The sequence below is a fragment of the Thunnus albacares genome, chromosome 3 (assembly GCF_914725855.1).
Source record: "Thunnus albacares chromosome 3, fThuAlb1.1, whole genome shotgun sequence".
Taxonomy (NCBI): domain Eukaryota; kingdom Metazoa; phylum Chordata; class Actinopteri; order Scombriformes; family Scombridae; genus Thunnus; species Thunnus albacares.
In genome coordinates, this window is record NC_058108.1 from 36,050,159 (window position 1) to 36,064,062 (window position 13,904).

At 38.1% G+C, this 13,904-nt stretch overlaps 2 protein-coding genes and 1 long non-coding RNA gene across 4 annotated transcripts in view; 1 reads left to right on the forward strand and 2 right to left on the reverse strand.

Annotated features, from left to right (window-relative positions):
* The window catches only part of LOC122974511 (E3 ubiquitin-protein ligase TRIM21-like), a 16,420-nt gene continuing 2,516 nt past the window's right edge, over window positions 1-13,904 (reverse strand). Inside the window, exon 2 of the mRNA XM_044342550.1 lies at window positions 1-213. The gene's annotated coding sequence lies outside the window, so the exon portion shown is untranslated. The remainder of the gene's footprint in view (window positions 214-13,904) is intronic.
* Window positions 707-2,373, reverse strand: LOC122974724 (E3 ubiquitin-protein ligase TRIM39-like). Its single transcript, XM_044342612.1, has one exon. It carries the CDS (start codon window positions 2,371-2,373, stop codon window positions 733-735), a length of 1,641 nt encoding a protein of 546 aa, XP_044198547.1. The 3' UTR covers window positions 707-732.
* Window positions 2,475-13,904, forward strand: part of LOC122974971 — a 27,927-nt gene continuing 16,497 nt past the window's right edge. The window contains exons 1-2 of one of the 2 annotated variants that reach the window (XR_006400516.1): window positions 2,475-3,445; window positions 4,801-4,862. This is a non-coding gene — a long non-coding RNA (uncharacterized LOC122974971). The remainder of the gene's footprint in view (window positions 3,446-4,800; window positions 4,863-13,904) is intronic. The other variant, XR_006400518.1, reaches the window with a different exon arrangement.

A 13,904-nucleotide genomic window follows, 5' to 3' on the forward strand; every position in this document is an offset into this window, starting at 1 on the left:
TTCTCTGTAAACCAGCTTTTATTTTTTGTGTTTGGTGTTCAACAAGTCACTGCTTACTCAGGCCATGTTTTTAAAGCTTTACATTAAAACTACAGACATAGTTTAGTTTACAGGTTTTCACAATCACATATTTACAGATTTCTTTAAATCATAATCAATCTATTCAATATTCAAACAAACAAATTGGCCAAAGTGGACAGAAACGAAACAAACCTCAGACAAGATAAGAAAATCCTTTATACACATTATACCAACAGTCCAAAACCCAAAATTATTCAAGTTACCATCATATAGAGCAGACTCTATATGATGGTCCATATATCTATATGTCTGACAAATAATTTAAATGATCATCAATCAATCAATTAATTTCTGTTGTTCTGTCATTAAGTGTTTCAGCACTTATTACAGCCTGTAAAATATTGACACATATTCTGTGGAGTCATGGTCTCAGCCGAACTCTACAATGAAGCTTTATGACACTGTGAAATATTCACACTTTGTTTTCTGTGGTTTCACTTCAAACTGAAAGTTTTGTCTTTTTGGAAACTTTGTGTTTTTGACTCGAAATGAAACTAAAGTTCTGTGGATTTGATCAGATGTTTAAATAGAGATTTAATTTTAGATAGAAATCCTAGTTTGTGTTTTTTCTCATAATAAACAAGAATGTGTTTGTATATTTACTCTCTTCAAAAACAAAGACACATTTATGACATAAAACAGGTGATAACTCTACTCAGTTTGATTGACAGGACAGATGATCAGAGGGGCAGAGTTTTTACCACCATAATTAGGACAGGGACTGAAGAATGGGTAGAGTTTCTCAGTGAAGGAGCAGCCAGTAAAGGAGTAGATAAGAGCTGCAGCATCTACGTCATAAAAGGAGACCAGACCCTCCTCATAATCCACAAACACCCCCACCTTCTGAAGCTGAGACTGCAGAGAGAGATCGACTAAAGGGTCATTACAAGCTTTGTACTCATTTCCATTTCTCAACCATATAGTCCAGTAACCATTCTGAGGTCTAGCTGTGATTTGTCCCTTCCTGTTGATGGACTCTCTGGCCACTCCTAAATCCCAGTCAGTCTTCCCTTTAACTTGAACCTCAAAGTAAAATCTGCCTGAAGAGAAACTCTGCTTTCCTAAAACACAAACACAATAAGAAAATCTCTCTGGGTTGTCTGGGAGATTCTTCTTCACATTACCACAATTTACTTGTTTCCCATCATCAGACAGGATGAGATGAGGATGTGCTGTATCAGGATCAAGAGTCACATCCACTGCATACTGCTGGACCCTCTTCAGCTCAGCCTCAAACAGCTTCTTCATCTCTTTACTGAGCGTCTCCTCCAGCTGAGTCACAGCTCTCACCACAGTCCCCTCATATGATGGATAGACGCTGACCTCTGTCCAGTCTTTTGTGGGTGGAGCAGCTTTCAGGGACAGAAAGTTTTGGAGGAGGTGGAGGTGGTCTTCAGAGCGTGAGAGCTTCTCCACCTCAGAGCTTCTCTTCATCAGCTCAGAGATTTCCTGTTCCAGCTCTTTGATGAAGTCTTCAGCCTGTTTCTCTGTCGTTCTTTGCTTCTCTTCAATTGTCTCAATGAGCTCATTCAGGCTTCTCTCAACAGACTCCTTCAGAGCGGTGAAGACCTGAACACCTTCTGCTTTCTCTCTGTCTGCAGCTTCCTTACTGAGGTCAACTGAGTGTTTGATCTCTTGAATCTTCAGTCGTCTCTTCTGGATCATCTGCTGAATTTCAGCCTCTGTCTTCCCCAGCTCTGCCTTCTTTCCTTCATATTCTTCTTTCAGAGGAACAACATCATGTGTCTTGTGGTCTAAAACAGAGCAGAGCGTGCAGACACATGTCTGGTCAGTCTTACAGAACAGCTCCAGAGGTTTATCGTGCTTCATACACATCCTGTCTTCCAGGTTCTCCACAGGGTCCATCAGCTGATGTCTTTTCAGACGTGAAGCTGTCAGATGAGGCTCCAGGTGAGTCTCACAGTAGGAGGTCAGACACACTAGACAGGACTTCAGGGCCTTCAGTTTGGTTCCAGTACAGACGTCACAGGGAACTTCTCCTGGTTTGGCAGCTTGTTGCTCTGAGCTGCTGCTGCTGGCTTTCTGTTGAGCTTCCTGTCTGAACTGAGAAACAACCTCAGTGAGCAATGTGTTGACATGAAGCTCAGGTCTTGTGTTGAAAACCTTTTTACACATTGGACACAGGTACTGGACATTACTGTTCCAGTGTTCAGTGATGCAGTTTTTGCAGAAGTTGTGTCCACATGATGTGGTGACTGGATCAGTGAACACATCCAGACAGATGGAGCACAGAAACTGATCTTCAGATCGCAGACAGCTGGCAGCAGACATATCTACACACTGAGTGTGAAAAACAAAAGACACAATTTGTTTAAAATTAAATTTCAATTCTTTGTTGAAAATGAAGTAAGGATAATTATTGTTGTATTAAGTATAACGTGATATTAGGTAAAGTAATTTTGAGTAATATTTTCCTGTTATTGATCGGGATGGGAACACGTGAACGGAGTCGTGAGCAACCGTGATCATTGAAGTCGTGCTGGCAGCTCAAACAGTTATCCACAAGGCTGCATGGTGAGTTTAAAGTTGTTGTTTACTTTGATGACGTGTTTTATGTGAGCTGGTTTACACAAACACAGTAAGAGACTGTCATCTGCAGCTCTTTATCTAACAGCTCATTGTGGCTGTTTCTGCTTGTACTATTCTTCCATACAATCACTGGCGACTGGTCATTAGGGGCAGAGCCAGAAAAAACTGTGCAAACAAATGATGTTATTGTCAATTTTTTACATTTTTAGCAGCTATAATTTATTGTCTATGAATATAGCATCTTCATAAATTGCATTATATAATTTGTGTTAGGATTTTAGTTCATTTTTAATTGTTCCCTGTCTTGCTGCTTCAGACTGCGTTTTCCTGATTCGTGTCTGCAGCAGGCCTACGGTGGCCGGCGTGCATGTGGGGCTAGCCCCTCTCTCACAATGCAATGTGTTTTGTACGTGGGAGAATATGAATACGCATGCTCAGAGTGTTAGTATCGTAGATCACACGAAATTGATGACAAGTGGGGCAGACAGCCCGTAGCCCCACTAAATCTCATTTCATATTTCAAATGATGCGGCAGCGCGGCTACAGCGAGCTTGGAATTAACAGTCGGCAAAAAGAGGGGAGACTTTCTTAGCCACGCCAACTAACTTGAAAAAAATAAAGTGGATTTCATACTCGAGCACAGGGTATAAACCCTTTATTTGGAGGAGAAACTGGAATTAAAGCGCCTCGGAGCCCAGCAGCCACGGAATACTGTCATCACTCAAACTGCTGGTAAAATGAACCGCAGGTTTAACGTGGTGAAGTTTGCCGGGAGGAAAAACCGCCATGCTGCCCTTTTCTGAGCCGTCAGCTGGTGAGTGAAAGCATATTTTATCATCCCGCCTTGGTGGTTCTGGTCCGTGCATTGGCCATATCATTGTGCAGGATCGATTGATATAGATGGTGACGAGTGTCAGTGTGTCCATGCTTATCTATTGACGTTGTTGTCACAGAATAGATTAGTATCCCTAAAAAGTTGTCTTTGCGCTTCGTTGTGGTGTTGAGCTCTTTGATGTTCACTTATGGCTCCGTAGGCTCATTTGTTCTGAGTTTGGTTATGTCGGCTTAGGACGATATATCGCATTTTTAATTAACCAATATTACAGAGAGGTTGTGATTCAGTGATGCAGTCGAGCGCCTCGTTCCTGAACGCATCACTGTCAGGAGTCAACCAGCCAACTTCAGCTAATGCTTTCTAGAGATCGCGGCATTTCCCAAACTGAATAAATACCACACATATAAACACAAAACTGCTTTGCTAGCTCAATCTTGTTGTAACAAAGATATCCGCAGAAAAAATATTTTTTCCATGAACAGATTTAGCTACTACGTCCGCAAACTTCACATATATTTAAAACTAGCTGCGCTGTGTCACCGGCACAGCTGATGGAGGATGAGATAAAGTCTAAACTGAAGGGAAGTTTTGCTGTGTACGGGAGTGACGAGTAACGATGATGAGTGGAGAAGGGTTCGTGTTTTTCAGTGTGTGCGAGGGTGTAACTCGTCTCACAGTCTCAGAGTTCAATCCACTCAGGAAAAGGTCCGTTTTGTTTTCCACACAACCCCTAATCAGTTCAGTTCAATCCAGCTTCACAAACATAAACGAAAGACAACTCAAAACTCCGCCCCGCTCTCCGCCGCAGATTCCCACAAAACAAAACACCAAGGACGCTAACAAAGCAACACAGTACATAAAATAAACCCAGCAAAACATCACCATGTTTAATTATATATCTTTAAACATTACAGTTATGGCTGAAAATGACAACAGAAAAAAAACAAGTTTGCCAAGTTCACATATCTCCGCAATTCAAATCAACCACCAGTCATCTACCCAGAAATGACTGTTGTTATTAGTATGAAATGAAAAGAGTGGAACTTCCTGTCTGCTGTGTTAAAGCTGGTTGTTGAAACATTAAATATGATCAGTTGTACTCACCAGTGTTTGGCAGAGACTCTGCTGTGTTGTTGAGAAAGACTTGATGAACTCAGTTTAATTTTTATTTGGACAGAAGTGGAGAGACTCGACTGCAGCTCTGCTGTCACTCTGACAAACTTTTACTTTCATTTCTGCAGAGTGACGTTGCAGCTGTCTGATCATGTCTTTCCAGGGTTGCTCCTCCTCTTACTGCAGCTCTGACTGTGAGTGTGTTTCCTCCTGATTTACAGGATTATTGCGAAATATCATGGAGCAAAGGTGAGACTGTACCTGACAGGCAGCCAGTTGTCATGTAAATATTAACTTCTTTTTCTCTTTATTTTGAATTGAGTTCAACAAATGTCGTCTGGTCAACATTGATGTTAAATCAACAGTTATTTCAAAAACACATTTTTTAACTTCTGAGGAATGTGAGTATTAAAAAAACGGGGGGGAGTAGATTCATTAAGGCTGACATATTCTTCATGACACAGCCAGGTTTCAGTAAGACAAAATAAATCAATATGATGATCTGAGATTAGATCGTTTACTAATACAGCTCTGCTGTCGCTCTGACAAACTTTAAGTTTCATTTCTGCAGAGTGACGTTGCAGCTGTCTGATCATGTCTTTCCAGTGTTGCTCCTCCTCTTACTGCAGCTCTGATTGGGAGTTTGTTTCCTCCTTTTGATTTACAGCATTATTGTGAAATATCATGGAGCAAAGGTGATAGTGTACCTGACAGGTGAGAGGAGTAAGACATGTAAAAAGTTGTTGCTTAACTTAATTTTGTGTGTTGAAAGTTTTTCACAAGGTGATCAAAAATCAAACCCTGAATTTAGATTTATTTTTGCAGCCAGTTGTCATGTAAATATTAACTTCTTTTTCTCTTTATTTTGAATTGAGTTCAACAAATGTCGTCTGGTCAACATTGATGTTAAATCAACAGTTATTTCAAAAACACATTTTTTAACTTCTACAAACAGTTTCCAGTTTACTTCACAAAATGAGGTGAAAGACAGTTGACAACAAATAAAGGATCATTTTATTTTATCTCATGCAGATACGATTTCTATATTTTGCTATGATCTTCCCTGTTTAAGAAGCTTTTATTGCAGTAACAGAAACCTTTTATTAGATAAAACTTTATTGTTCATTGGGGGGAAAATTCAAGTTACAGCAAGAAAATATATGAAGTCCTATTTTAATAAAATAAATGAGACTGAAATAAGAAATTAAATTAGTTCAAAGCTCACATAAAACACGTCATCAAAGTAAACAACAACTTTAAACTCACCATGCAGCCTTGTGGATAACTGTTTGAGCTGCCAGCACGACTTCAATGATCACGATTGCTCACGACTCCGTTCACGTGTTCCCATCCCGATCAATAACAGGGAAAATATAATTCAATATTACTTTATCTAATATCACGTTACACTTAATGCAGCAGTATTTATGCTTATATAGTTTTTAACAAAGAATTGAAATTTAATTTTTCACACTCAGTGTGTAGATATGTCTGCTGCCAGCTGGCTGCGATCTGAAGATCAGTTTCTGTGCTGCATCTGTTTGGATGTGTTCACTGATGCACTTCACTAGATGTCTATCTGATAGTGCTGTAGTTAAATTTAAGGAAGCAATTCCATCAGTGCTAAATTCAGTGCTATGTCTCAATACTACAGAGGACTCCTAACCCTAACCCAATGCTAATTTTAGTCCCTCCCAAATTAATAATCTTGTTGATAGTGCTGCAGGCTCATTACAAATAACACTCAACTCCATCGCCCCCTTATAAAGGAAAATAATAAAACATAAGAGGTTAGCTCAATGGTTTAACTCCCAAACTCACAAAAATTTCGCAAATGTTGTGAAAATTGGAAAGGATTTGGCGTTCTACCAAACTAGAAGAAGCTCGCTTAACCTGGCAAAATAGTCTTAAAACATATAGGAAGGCCCTCTGTAATGCCAGAGCCGCCTATTACTCATCATTAATAGAAGAGAATAAAAACAGCCCTAGGTTTCTTTTCAGCACTTTGACCAAACTGACAGAGTCAGGTCCATGTATTCCAATGGCTCTAGTAGTAATGACTTCATGAGCTTCTTTAATGATAAAATTCTAACTGTTAGAGACAAAGTTCAACAGTCTCTGCCCTCAACAGGCACTGATTTATCCACAAACTCAGGAACCCTAGAAGCAGCTGTGAAACTTGACATATTTTTGGACTGTTTTTCTCCAATTGACCTTTCTGAATTAACTTCAACGATTTCTTCATCCAAACCTTCAACCTGTCTCTTAGACCTCATCCCAACTAGGTTGCTTACGGACGTCTTACCCATAATAAGCACTTCTTTACTAGATATGATCAATCTGTCTTTAGTAACAGGCTATGTACCACAGTCCTTTTACAGTAGCTGTAATTAAACCTCTTCTTAAGAAGCCTACTCTCGATTCAGGCGTCTTAGCCAACTATAGACCTATATCTAACCTTCTCTCTAAGATCCTTGAGAAAGCAGTCTCTAATCAGTTATGTGACTTTCTACATAACAATAGTTTATTTGATGATTTTCAGTCAGGATTTAGAGGCATCATAGCACAGAGACAGCAATGGTGAAGGTCACAAATGACCTCCTGACTGCATTAGACAAAGGACTTGTCTCTGTACTTGTTAGATCTTAATGGTGCATTTGACACAATTGATCATCAAATCCTATTACAGAGACTGGAACATTTAATTGGCATTAAAGGAACTGCATTAAGCTGGTTTAAATCCTATTTATCAGATCAATTTCAGTTTGTACATGTTAATGATGAATCCTCCGTGAAGGCAAAAGTTACACACGGAGTTCCACAAGGTTCTGTTCTTGGACCAATACTATTCACCTTGTATATGCTTCCTTTAGGTAATATTATTGGAAAACGCTCCATAAATTTTCATTGCTACGCAGATGATACCCAAATATATTTATCAATGAAGCCTGATGAAACCAATCAGTTAACTAAACTCCAAGCATGCCTTAAGGACATAAAGAGCTGGATGACCTGCAATTTTCTGCTATTAAACTCAGATAAAACTGAAGTTATTGTGCTTGGCCCTAAACACCTTAAAACACATTATCTAATGATATAGCTACTCTAGATGGCATTAGCCTGGCCTCCAGCACCACCGTAAGGAATCTGGAAGTTATCTTTGATCAGGATATGTCCTTCAACTCTCACTGGACTGCCTTTTTTCACTTACGTAGTATTGCAAAAATGAGGCACATCTTGTCTCAACAAGATGCAGAGAAAATAGTCCACGCATTTCTTACTTCTAGGCTGGATTATTGCAACTAATTTTTATCAGGCTGCCCTAACAAGTCTCTAAAGACTCTCCAGCTGGTCCAGAATGCAGCTGCACGTGTACTGACTAAAACTAGAAAAAGAGATCATATTTCTCCCATTTTAGCTTCACTACATTGGCTTCCAGTAAAATCCAGAATTGAATTTAAAATCCTTCTCCTAACTTACAAAGCCCTTAATGGTCAGGCACCATCATATCTTGAAGAGCTCATAGTATCCTATTACCCCACTAGAACACTGCGCCTCCAGAATGCAGCTTACTGGTGGTTCCTACAGTCTTCAAGGCAGATGTACAGGAGCCACAGTACAAATTAAAGCTGCAAGCAGCGTTGGTCGGTCCTTGCACTCTGGTCCGTCGGGATCAGATCATTTTGCTTTTTAAAAATAAGGGATATTTCTTACAAGTGTGGTGTGCTTTTATTTTGAAAGTTTGATTGACAGTATGAGAATTTTCTGCAGGGTGAGACACGTCTGTCTTGCTCACTCCTGTGTCATCAAAATCATGCAAGTTTTGGGCCCATTCACTTGAATTTCAATTAGTAAATTGAAAACTCTTGATGAGTTTGTGTGTAAAACAAATTAATTTCCAAATTTTCATCAAGTCTATTTTTAGAAAAGTAAAGACTTTTGACCCACATGACCTGGTCAAAGCTTGATTGACATGTGTACTGTCAGGTGTGTAGAGACAATAAGTAACTGCAGCTGGACACAGAAAAATACTCATATATTTGAATGGAGAGTGTGAGTGAACCGCTAGGTGCTCGTGCCCTAATAAAGGAAAAACTGCAGTACAGAGCTACAAATTTTAGTTTTGATGGTATTTTTCTTACTTTATCACTAAACTGTCACCCTCACTCCATTTTTTCCCTTCCCCTCATAGGTCATCCCCACTACTGAATTATAAATATAAGACCTATAATTATTGTAAAATAAATGATAATAGCACCAAACTTCATACAAAGTTTGTATAAAATGTACTGTATGTATATAGGCCTTTCTGCTGTATCCTACAAAAATGAGCTGCATTCAACCCCCACACCAGTGGCGGCTGGTGACTCAAAAAATTGGGGAGAACAGGAGGAAAACCAACATGGAATCTTACAACAAACCGCATCAAACTATATCATTGTCCCCCACCTGATGAAATCAGAGGGGTGGGGGACAATTTTATATGCCAATAAAACAATTTGCTTTTAAAAACAAAAGCCTGAGTGGTGTAAAGGCTGCTTCTTTAAAGACATTTAGCATATACATATTGTTTCTAAACAAAGAAGAGCTCATTTTAGCCATGGACTGGTTCAGATGTGTGATTTTACCAACAAAGTGAAATTCAAATTTATAGTATTGTTCTATTGTGACAACAGATTTATGTTCTCAGACAAGATATCACATGATTTACACATGTTTCCTATGTATTTTCTTAGTATACAGAAATGTATAAAGTACCACAAAGCTTATAATGTGATACAGGAACAGATCAGTGCTGAATACTAGAAAGATTGAACACTAAAAACATTCACAGATCTAAAAGTGTAGGTTCACATCAGAAAGTATTAATGCATGTATCAAATACATGACTTGCACACTCTTATCTGTGTGCACGACATACAAAATATAGTCTACAAAGCTGACATGTTAACACTAAGGGTGCAACGGATCACAAATCCGTATGGATCACGGATCAACTACGATCAGTTACACCACTAGTCAAACTAAAGAAACTGTCAGAGGCAAGCAGCCAGACCTCCTGCACACTCATTCACTAATCATACAAAATCAACAGGCTCTGAACAACCACTCAATTAAAAATGGGATCAATTCCACCTGAATGAGTGAGTCCAGACAGCTCACTGTAACTTCAACAAGCAAACTACCCACAACACATTTTATATATATATGTATATGTGTGTGTGTATATATATATATATATATATATATATATATATATATATATATATCTGCTGCATTCTTGTTAAGGAGATAAATTCACACAACAGCCACACAGAGAAACATTTAACCATCAGAGATGAAATTAGCGACCAAAGAGACAGAGAGAGAGAAGCTGTATCTGACTCACCTTATCTGACGTCTTCTTTCTATCATGGAGATGAAGTATTCATGTCATAACATCCATTTGTGGCTGTTGGTCATCTTGTTTGTTAGTTAACAGAATTTTATGGCTGCTGCTTAACCAGTCTGATATCATTAGTTAAATTATTTATTAAAATTATCTACATACAATATATATTACAATACCGTAAACTATAAAGGTGAATGTGTGAATATTTCAGTGAGAAGGATCCTGTAGTGTATAGGTATATACAGCTGTATGCAAAAGTTTGGGCACCTTTTGACAAATAACATATTTTGGTGATTTTTTAATTGAAAAGATGTAAACACAGTATCTCTAGGATATGGAAAAAACAATATTTTCAGCAAACAAAAGTCAAGTTTAATCAACAGTTTGTAAAAGAGTTTTAAAAGTAGGAGCAGATTCTGTTTTATAAAGGATTTCAAGTAAATATCAGCTAATAACTCAAAGTATGTAAATTCTGATTGGACTTTCATAAATGTTAATGGTTAGGGGTGTAACTTAAAGGACGGTTCACAATCTTTCAAGTCTGTGTTAAAACAACAGTCAGGTGTCCATATGAACAGTGAAAGAGGTTTTCCTCGCTGTAATCATTCCTTCTGTTCATACTGGATATTAAAAGATCCTTCAAATGTGCTTTCAATGGAAGTGATGGAGGCCAAAATCCACAGTGTGTCCACACAGTCATTTAAAAGTCTCTGTGAAGCTTATATTCAGCTTCAGCAGTCTGAGTTAGTCATATCAAGTGGATATCTGACACATTTACAGTCTTTTTAGCATCAAATTCCCTCTTTGTGTTTCCTCGGACAGTGTTTCCCTGTTGAGCTGCAGGTGGAAGTATAGTAACAAAAAGAGGAACTTTGGCACTAAAAAGACTGTAACGTTGAAAGATATCTACTTGATTTGACTCATTTAATTGCTGAAGCTTCATATTAGCGTCAGATAAACTTTTAAATACATTTTTGCACAGAAGGAGGACTGTGGATTTTGTCCCCCATCACTTCCATTGTAAGTGCATTATGAAGGGATCTTCTAATGGTCAGTATGACCATTGCTGCATTCTTGTTAAGGAGATAAATTCACACAACAGCCACACAGAGAAACATTTAACCATCAGAGATGAAATTAGCGACCAAAGAGACAGAGAGAGAGAAGCTGTATCTGACTCACGTTATCTGATGTCTTCTTTCTATCATGGAGATGAAGTATTCATGTCATAACATCCATTTGTGGCTGTTGGTCATCTTGTTTGTTAGTTAACAGAATTTTATGGCTGCTGCTTAACCAGTCTGATATCATCAGCAACAATGACAAACAAGCTAACTCCTGGTTGTTTCTCTGGTTGCTTCTCTCTCCAGCCGCTCCCTGGCAGTGTCCTGCTGCTGCTGCGCTGCACAGTCCAGATAATTTCTCCTGTTAACTGAACAACAGTCCTTAACAGTCCTTCCATGGATGTATAAAGAGTCCTTCAGGCTGCTACAAAAAGCCAGCTGTTGCATTGGCTAACGCAAGGAGCTATCTACTGCTGCTACTCTGCCTTACAGTGGAGAGAATTGACGATGAATTCTGGAAACTATCATTGGACCAACTCGATGTCAAGATTGCATCCTGGTTGTTGATTGGTTAGGGAGGCCGTCCTCCCTTGAGGAATCATTTTACGTGTCTCTTCCAAAGAAAAGAGAAAAAATATGTTGTAAATAATACTAAGATTTGGTAATGGTTTATTTCAACCAAATGTTCTTTTTTATATTTTGATCTCTCTCTTGCCTCTCAAAAAATAGAATAAAATGAAATAAAAATATATTTTATCAAATTTTTTACCAGACCTGATGTGCGTGCCAAATTTGGTGAGTTTTTGAGCATGTTTAGGGAATCAAATTTAGGTCTGATGTTCCGTAATAATAAAGAAAGAAAGAAGAAAGAAACAAACACATGAAATACAATAGTGCCTTTCCATCTTCGGTGCTCAGGCCCTAATTATATTTTCCCTGTTATCGATTGGGATGGGAACACGTGAACGGAGTCGTGAGCAATCGTGATCATTTAAGTCATGCTGGCAGCTCAAACAGATATCCACAAATAAAATGTGTCTTCTTTTTTTATCACAACATTTTCAATGTGTGCATTGTACAAGTCAATGTTAGCAAACACCTACACACTAAGTAAAAAAACTGTTGGATAAAAATCTCTGACCAACAATAAGATTGAGAGGAGAGGGCTGCTGATGCATCTGTGTGTGTGTGTGGCATATGTGCCTTACTTTAGGGCACTGGGCTTCCCCGTGACAGTCCCTTTGCTGTAATCTACAACCTTTGACTAGAAGTTTGTGTCTTCTCCCATTAATTCACACTGTTAAATTATTTAGTTAAATTAGTTAAATTATTTATTAAAATTATCTACATACAATATATATTACAATACCGTAAACTATAAAGGTGAATGTGTGAATATTTCAGTGAGAAGGATCCTGTAGTGTATAGGTATATACAGCTGTATGCAAAAGTTTGGGCACCTTTTGACAAATCACATATTTTAGTGATTTTTTAATTGAAAAGATGTAAACACAGTTACTCTAGGATATGGAAAAAACAATATTTTCAGCAAACAAAAGTCAAGTTTAATCAACAGTTTGTAAAAGAGTTTTAAAAGTAGGAGCAGATTCTGTTTTATAAAGGATTTCAGGTAAATATCAGCTAATAACTCAAAGTATGTAAATTCTGATTGGACTTTCCTAAATGTTAATGGTGAGGGGTGTAACTTAAAGGACGGTTCACAGTCTTTCAAGTCTGTGTTAAAACAACAGTCAGGTGTCCATATGAACAGTGAAAGAGGTTTTCCTCGCTGTAATCATTCCTTCTGTTCATACTGGATATTAAAAGATCCTTCAAATGTGCTTTCAATGGAAGTGATGGAGGCCAAAATCCACAGTGTGTCCACACAGTCATTTAAAAGTCTCTGTGAAGCTTATATTCAGCGTCAGCAGTCTGAGTTAGTCATATCAAGTGGATATCTGACACATTTACAGTCTTTTTAGCATCAAATTCCCTCTTTGTGTTTCCTCGGACAGTGTTTCCCTGTTGAGCTGCAGGTGGAAGTATAGTAACACAAAGAGGGACTTTGGCACTAAAAAGACTGTAACGTTGAAAGATATCTACTTGATTTGACTCATTTGGACGCTGAAGCTTCATATTCGCGTCAGATAAACTTTTAAATACATTTTTGCACAGAAGGAGGACTGTGGATTTTGTCCTCCATCACTTCCATTGTGAGGTCATTATGAAGGGATCTTCTAATGGTCAGTATGAACAGGAGGAATGATTACAGCAAGAAAAACAGCTTTAATGTTCATTTTGGCTCCTGACTGTTGTTTTAAGACACGTTTGAACAATTGTGAACCCATCCTTTAATAACTACAGAAATCAGCTGTTTTAGGAAATTACTGAACCTTTTAAAAACGGCTACAAACCAGTGCAATAATTTACTGACTATTGACATGGAACAGGAGTCCACAGGCTGTTGGTCCAGACTGGTTTTCTGTGCCGACAGTGTTTTATTCTATTGGTACAGAACGAGTTTACAGAATTTATTGTCGAATCTCTTTCAACTGAAATATTGGTTACTGTACAGTTGACATGAAGTTTAACAATGTGCAACAATAGAAACATTTGGATAATTTCCTTCAGTAGAAAACAAACCTCTCAATAGATTGTAAATCAATTAAGTAAAAAACAATAATCAGTGCAGAGAGAAAATATTGAAACATGATGATACAAAGCTGCATATGTAGACTAATAAGTGTTTGGTAAAGAAAGCAGAAAAACATTTGTGATTGTTAATGAACTGTAACAGAAACACAAACACAGCTTCTCTGTAAACCAGCTTTTATTTTTTGTGTTTGGTGTTCAACAAGTCACTGCTTAC

Excerpts from the sequence above, each read along its gene's own strand:
- LOC122974724 (XM_044342612.1), bottom strand. The coding sequence starts at position 2,373 with ATGTCTGCTGCCAGCTGTCTGCGATCTGAAGATCAGTTTCTGTGCTCC.